Raw genomic sequence first — 8085 nt, forward strand, 5'->3', positions numbered from 1 at the left:
TTAGTATTTTTTTTTTAATGGACCTGTGATTTTATCAGTATAGACTCCCCAGTGTGAAAACCAAGCTAAAATAACAAATGTTCTTCTGAATTAGTAGTTAAACATGATGAGTCTTATTTATACATAGGAGGCAACCCTATTAGGAGATAAAGGTATTTGTGAATCTTAGTTTACTAAACACTTAATTTGGCTTTTACATGGTTCATCCTGAATTTGAGAGAAAAGTCAGCTGACAACAATGGGAGCTAGATCTTCTTTGCATTTGACAGTGTTGTTGCTAGTGAATAAAACTTTATTTTTTAATGAAAGTGAACATCTTCTAGATGTGTGTATATATAGATAGATAACTAAGACTTTTTCTCCCCAGAGACAGCAACCCTTTCATCTCAGATTCCCCACTTGGCTTGTTCTGTCTATCAAATCACATTAAAAGATTTGCCAGCTATAGTTAGACTTTGGTGGAATAGCTGCGAGAAGCGTGTTTTCAATGTTGTAGATAAATTTACAAGCAAGTATGTGAGTAATATGCTTTCTTTTCAAGAAATATCTTCTGTGCAAACAAGTACACAGCTATTTAACGGCATGACGGTTAGTATTATCTTTTAACTTCTTAAAAAAGTTTTAGAATATTTGGCTATTCTCTAATTGTAGTTTTAAAACTTTATAGTTTTAGTATGTAAAAATCATTAAGTTGAATGAACTTTTGTGAATGTTACTTTTGTCGTGTTTTTAAAATGAATGTGCTCATGAGAATATCATAGCTAGAAGATAATGTGATAGTAATGGAGAGTCAGTGCCTCATTCATAAAATATACAGTGTGCAGGGCTTCTTTATACCCTCTGTTTCTGTGCTTCATACCTAGACATTACCAGCTCCACAATTCCACTCTTTAATAATTTCTTCTTTCCTTAAAGGCTAGGCTTTCCTAATCCCTTCAAGCTAAAAATAGCTTCTTTCTTTTCAAATGCCTTGTATCATATTGCCTGGCTATTTCCTTTTCCTTTATATAATATATGAACCTCCCATTAGACTTGTAAGATTCATAAAAGCAGGAACTATGTTTTATATTATCTAGCACTTGGCATGGTGCCTTGCATATCTATAATCATTACAAAGTTATATGATTAATATATGTAATAAATGCTTCTTGCATAGTATATTTTGACATTTGAATCTGTCATCAAAGAACTACATTTAAAAATGGCAAGTACATTTAACACTGATTTATTTATATACTACTCACATTCATATGTATTGATTGTTTTTAAATAAAGATCTTTGCTTACAGTACTCTTATGAGAATAACAATTTGAAGATTGCTGTTCTTTTTCTTCCAGGTAAAAGCTCGCTCTACCACAAGAGAAGTCATCGCTACCTACTCAGTTGATGATATATTCATTGAACTTATCATTCAGCTTCCTTTGAATTATCCACTGGGCTCAATAACAGTGGAAAGTGGAAAAAGAGTTGGAGTGGCTGTTCAGCAGTGGCGTAACTGGATGCTGCAGTTAAGCACGTACCTCACTCATCAGGTGACTTTCAAATGCCATGTCTGTTAGGTTTCCAAACTAAATCAGAGCTACTTTTTGAGGGAGGAAAAATGGGAAGCCATTTGAAAAGTAAAGAGTTTACAAAATTTAGAGTTAATATATTCTCTTATCTAAATCTTAATTTGTGAAGTCTAATTTAAAAAATAACACCAGTGACATGGTACTTTTTTTCTTTTTTGCTAGAATGGAAGTATTATGGAAGGCTTGGCATTATGGAAAAATAATGTGGACAAACGTTTTGAGGGTGTTGAAGATTGCATGATCTGTTTCTCAGTCATTCATGGTTTTAACTATTCTCTTCCCAAGAAAGCTTGCAGAACATGCAAGAAAAAATTCCATTCAGCTTGTTTGGTAAGATTAGGAAAAAAAAAGTTCAAGAATTATGAGTGATTTGTAATTGGTAACAAAAATTTTACCAATATTACCTCAGATTTCTTAAATGTAGTTAATGAAGTGGAGTCATACATAGTTCTAGTAGACTGGTAGCACTGTTGAACTTTATAGCTATTTCCTCAGTTTTTTATTTTCCTATTTCAAGTGACTAATCAAAAAAAAAATCAACAAGGGAAAGGTATAAAATACTTTGTTGTATTTTGATTGTATGCTTATGAAGAGGTTGACATTTTAAAAAAAGGTTTTGTTACCTATTTTCTTTTAGTAGGAAGTTTCATATTAGAGACAAAAGTGCTATGTAGGCCTATGTATTTTTAAGTCCTGCTACATGATGCAGTCTGTGACAGTAACGCAGAGCAGATCTCTTTTATCATGACCTTGATTTTTAGCCTAGAAGAAAGCAACTGTGGTGTTTTATTGTCTTTAATTTTTTTTTAATGTTTATCTTTTGCAGTACAAATGGTTTACGTCTAGCAACAAATCTACTTGTCCACTGTGCCGGGAAACATTTTTCTGAGAAAGAGACTGTTTCATTCAGTTTACTGAAGTTGCTCTGTCACTCCCATCAAATATTTTAAGTGCTGAAGAAACCATTCTCATATGACCATTATTTCTAAATCGGATCAACTAGAAAATTCCATTGGTTTTTATGATGATCCTAAAATCAGGTTTACTTGCCTCTGTATTGTTTTGTAAAGCATTTGGAAGCTTTTCTTTGACATAAAATATTGGCAAATTTACAATGTAAAAAACTCAGTTTATTTTAATTTGCATATTAAAAATAAATTTGAAAATAACAAATTACAGAATTTTTGTGTACATGGGAGTATCATTTATTTATAGCATGCTGACAGACTTGCTATTCAGATTCCAAATACATATGTGAGACATATCAAAATGAGGCATTTGATAAGGGTTACAGATTATTATAAAACTAAAAATAGTTCTAATTATAGTAATATAGCTTTGGGGCAACTAGGTGGTGCAGTGGATAGAATGCCAGGCCTGGAGTCAGGAAGAGTACTCTTTCTGAATTCAAATCTTGCCTCAGACACAAACTGTGTGACCCTAGGTAAGTCACTTAACTCTGTTTGCCTCAGTTTCCTCATCTGTAAAATGAACTGGAAAAGGAAATGATAAAACACTCCAGTATCTTTGCTAAGAAAACCCCAAATGGGGTTACAAAGAGTCAGACATGACCGAAACAACTGAACAACAAAAAATATAATTTTAAGTTAAAATTTAAATTTAAAAATAGGCAGCTATTTAAAACTTCTTTACTTTTCTGTTCTGAATCTTTTTGCTGGTAGAGGTGAAGAATTTCATAGATTTGTCAGTGGAAATAAACAATATGCTTTCAGAGGCTTTAAGAGAGACTGAGAATGGGACATCTCTCAACTAACAATGCATTCAGCCTTTCAATCTCTCATGTCCTTCTTATTTAATTTAAAAAATTTAATTGAAGCTTAGACCCAAAGTCCACAGAGATGAGATGCTGCAGAACTGTAGGGCTGTAGTCTCATTGGGGCATCACACTCTCAGCTAGGACAAGACAAAGAGTCCTGGATGGCAGAGAGAAGTGTTACAAGAGGGATATGACCAAAGCTGTCATGTGGAACAGGCACTAGTATTATCATTCTTGGCCACAAGAGGGCAGAAGTAGGACCACTAGATGGATATTATGTAGGAGGAGATGTTGGAGCTGACAATGTCACCTTCCTCTGCCTCCCTCCACAAATCTTTTATGACTATTGTCTCTAGGAAATAATGCAAAACTTTTTTTTAATTTTAAAACATTATTAATTTTAATATATTTTTTTTAATTTTGAGTTCCAAATTCTTTCCCACCCACCATTCTCACCCATTGAGAGGGCAAGAAATATGATATCAATTATACATGTAAAATCATTGGTAATATTGCAAAGAAAGCAATAAAAATTGAGAAAATTATACTTCAAAAAAAGTTTAATTGAATTTAAAGCTTTTTGAAATCCAAGATAAAGAGGGAAAATTAACAGGTGATATAATATAATCTCCATTTTTATTGTCAAGTTTTCTCTTACCTACCAAAAACTGGAATCAAGGTAGAAAAAATAAAATTCAAAAGACTAACAATTTTGTCAACTTGTAGCAGCATAAATTAGTTAAAACTTAAAAAAAATCAAAGTGCATAAGATGTCTTCATGCATTTGTGAAATACTAGTATGTATTATGACTTAAGTTTTTAAGTTTTTTTCAAGAATCGAAATGTCAAACACTGGTAATAAACATATATAACATAGAGTACTTTTACAACCATAACTATATGGTGGTCTGAAAATGAATGTCATATTTGAGGGAAGAATTCTTCCAGAATCTTTACTGATCTTGTGTTTGACCTCAGGGGTCAAAGGAATTTTTTGAAATAACTTTTTTATTGTTCACAGTTCATTTATAGGATGGATGGAATACCTACTTTTCATGGCTATAACGGCAATATAGCAGTTTTATTTTTACACCAACATTTGATAGTGTATCCTCTTACTCTGTAAGGATAAAAAGTAATTTTCTAGTCAAGGTTAACATTTTTATAATTGTGTTAAAGTGTTTATACAAATAACCTAAAAGTTCCAACAATAAACACAAGAATATTTAAATCTCATGGTACTAAAAGTCTATTAACCAAAGTCCAAGGAACTAAAACCCAAATGTTCTTAGTGTGGGAACAAATTACCTTCTATACTGTTGTGAATATTAAGTCACTTTGACATATCATCAATCTTATGCTGCCCATTTTAGAAAGGATAGATGCCTGTTGCAAAATGTTTTTTAAAATTAAATTTTAGTATTTTTTCCATTTGACTAGTTTATCTCCCCCCACCCAAGTCCCCAGAAAATCACTAATGATAAAAATAATAAAAAACAAACAAAAAAACCTAATTTAAGTCCATCACCTTTTTGGCAGGACATGGGTAGTAATGTGCTTTCTTTCTGGTCCTCTGAAATCATGGTTTGACATTCACAAAATATTTTTTACAATTCATACTGATCAAATGAGAGCCAGTGTGGTGCAGTGAACTGGGTTCAAATCCAGCTGGACACAATGGCTCTGTGATCCTGGGAAAATCACTTAACCTTTCAGTGCTCTAGACAACTCTCTTAAGATTCTAAATTTCAGAAGATAGAGCTAACCTACATTCATTGAATTTCCTCATCCTGGAGTTCTGTATTACACTGAAATCATAGGTTTAAACCAGCAGTGTGGAACCTATTGGCTCAAGGCCCCATGTGGCCCTCTAGGTCTTCAAGTGTGGCCCTTTGACTGAGTCCAAGTTTTACAGAACAAATCCTTTTATTAAGGGGATTTGTTCTGTGAAGTGAAAGGGCTGCACTTGAGGACCTAGAGGGCCACATGAGGCCTCAAGCCAATAGGTTCCCCACCCCTCCTCTAGACCCTATCCCTATCCTATCAAATCACTTAAAAGAACTCCGTAGGAAAACCCACAATAAAATTCTAAAAGGATGTGATTTCTTTCAGGAGAGCAAAAATATTTTTTGCAGAGATTTAAAAATGATTTTTCTAATGAAAGTATATTTATATATGTCAATGAACAGGAATGGGTAAATTTAATTCATATGATCATTACATATACTACTGTGGGCAAGAATCCCTTAGAAGAAATGGAGTAGCCATCACAGTCAATAAAAGGGTGAGAAAAGCAGTATTCCAAGGTATAATCTCAAAAACGACAGAAAGACATGTGTTTGAATCCAAGGCAAACTGTTCAACATCACATAATACAAGTCTGCACTCCAACCATTGATGTTGAAGAGGCCAAAGTTGATCAGTTCTACGAAGAACTACAACATCCAGAATTATCACCAAAAAATCATATCACATTCCTCATAGGGGATTGGAATGCCAAAGTAGGAAATCAAAAGATAATTGGTATAACAGGGAAGTTTGGCCTTGGAGTACAAAATGAAGCAGTGTAGACTAATAGAGTTGGCAAAATAACTCACTGGTCATAGCAAAAACTCTTTCTCAATAACTCAGAAGGTGACTCTACACATGGACATCACCAGATGGTCACTATCAAAAGCAGACTGATTACATACTTTGCAGCCAAAAATGGGGAAGCTCTATTCAGTCAGTTAAAACAAGCTAGAGCTAACTGTGGCTCAGGTCATGAGCTTCTTATTGCACAATTCAGATGTAAATTGAAGAAAGCAGGGAAAACCATCAGATCATATAGGTATGACCTAAATAACAACCCTTATGAATATGAAGTACAAGTGATGAATAAATTTAAAGGATTAGATCTGATAGACAGAGTGCATGAAGAACTATGGATAGAGGTTTCCAATACTGTATAGGAAGGAGCAATAAAAAACATTCCAAGAAAAAGAGCAAGGAAGCAAAATGGCTGTCTGATGAGGCTTTACAAATAGCTGAGGGAAGAAGGAAAGGGAAAGGTATAAAGGAGAAGGGAAAGATATACCCAACTGAATGCAGAATTCCAGAGAGTAACAAGGAGAGGTTTTTTAAAATGAGTAATGCAAAGAAATAGAAGAAAACACTAGAATGATAGAGATCTCTTCAAGAAAATTAGAGATATCAAAGGAAAGTTTTCTTCAAAAATGGGCATGATAAAAGACAAAATTGGTAGGGACTTAAAAAGAAGATTTGGCAAGGATATTCAGAAGAACCATACGAGAAAGATCTTAATATCACCAATAACTGCAATGGTGTGGCGGCTGATCTACAGCGAGACATGCTGGGGAATAAAGTCAAGTAGGCCTTAGGAAGCAGTGCTAACAAGAAGGCTAGTGGAGGGGAGGGAATTCTAGCTGAATTACTTAAAATCCTAAATATGACGTTAAAGTGCTACACTCAACATGACAGCAAATTTAGAAAACTCAACAATGGCCACTGGATTGGAAAAAATCAGTTTATAACCGAATCCTAAAGGACAAGATCAAAGAATGTTCAAGCTATTGAACAACTGTGCTCATTTCACACACCAGCAAGGTCACACTTAAGATTCTTCAAGCTAGGCTTCAACAATATGTGAATTGAGAATTACCAGAAGTGCAGTCTGATTTTAGGCAGAGGAACCAGAGACCAAATTATCAACATTTGCTGTATAATGGAGAAAGCAAGGGAGTTCCAGAAAACCGTCTACTTCAGCTTCACTGACTACACTAAAGCCTCTGACTGTGGATCACAACAAAATGTAGCAAGTCCTCAGAGAAATGGGAGTACCAGATCATCTTACTTGTCTCCCGAGGAACCTGGGTATGGGCCCAGAAGCAACAGTTAGAACTGAGTATGTAACAACTGATTGGCTTAAGAATGGAAAACGAGTGGCAAGGCTATATATTGTGAAGTGTTTTATTTTATTATTTATTTTATTATTTTATTTATTTAACTTATATGCAGAGGATAACATGAAACGCCTGGCTGGATGAATCAAAAGCCAGGAGTAAAGTTTCTGGGAGAAATATCAACAATCTCAGATATGCAGATGATTTCAATCTGATGGCCGAAAGTGAAGAGGAATTAAGAAGCCTCTTGATAAGGGTGAAAAAAGAAGACGTGGAAAAACTGGCTTGAAGCTTAAAAACATCAAAACAAACAAACAAAAAAAAAAACCACCGAGATCTTGGCAACTGGTCTCATCACTTCCTGGCAAACAGAGGGAGAAGAAATAGAAGCAGTGTCACATTTTATATTCTTGGGTTCAAAGATCATTGCAGATGGTGACTGCAGCCATGCAATTAAAAGACATTTGCTCTTGGGAAGGAAAACTATGGAAAATATGGACAGCATACTAATAAACAGAAACACCACCTTGCTGACAAAGGTCCCTATAATCAAAGCTACGGGTTTTCCACTAGCAATGCATGGCTGTGAGAGTTGGCCTGTGAGGAACGCTGAGCAACACAGAATCAATGCTTTTGAATTATATTGCTGGAGAAGATTTTGAGAGTCCCTTGGACAGCAAGGAGATCAAATCAGTCAATACTTAAAAGAAATTAATTCATACTATTCACTGGAAGGTCAAATACTAAAGCTGAAGCTTAAATACTTTGGCTACATAATGAGAAGACAGGACTCACTGAAAGAGATGCTGACGTTGGGAAAGATTGAAGGCAAAA

The 8085-nt window shown here is 34.5% G+C and overlaps 1 protein-coding gene across 2 annotated transcripts in view; it reads left to right on the forward strand.

Annotated features, from left to right (window-relative positions):
- LTN1 (listerin E3 ubiquitin protein ligase 1) overlaps positions 1–2694 on the forward strand; it is an 85668-nt gene extending 82974 nt beyond the window's left edge. Inside the window, exons 27-30 of one of the 2 annotated variants that reach the window (XM_027875504.1) lie at positions 368–588; positions 1339–1533; positions 1735–1902; positions 2399–2694. In XM_027875504.1, coding sequence (XP_027731305.1) covers positions 368–588; positions 1339–1533; positions 1735–1902; positions 2399–2461 — 647 coding nt within the window. In that variant the 3' untranslated portion in view covers positions 2462–2694. Of the gene's footprint in view, positions 1–367; positions 589–1338; positions 1534–1734; positions 1903–2398 lie in introns of those variants that run through there. The other variant, XM_027875505.1, reaches the window with a different exon arrangement.
- The last annotated feature ends 5391 nt before the right edge of the window (positions 2695–8085 follow it).

This window comes from Vombatus ursinus, unplaced genomic scaffold (assembly GCF_900497805.2).
Source record: "Vombatus ursinus unplaced genomic scaffold, bare-nosed wombat genome assembly UNPS02014809.1, whole genome shotgun sequence".
Taxonomy (NCBI): Eukaryota; Metazoa; Chordata; class Mammalia; order Diprotodontia; family Vombatidae; genus Vombatus; species Vombatus ursinus.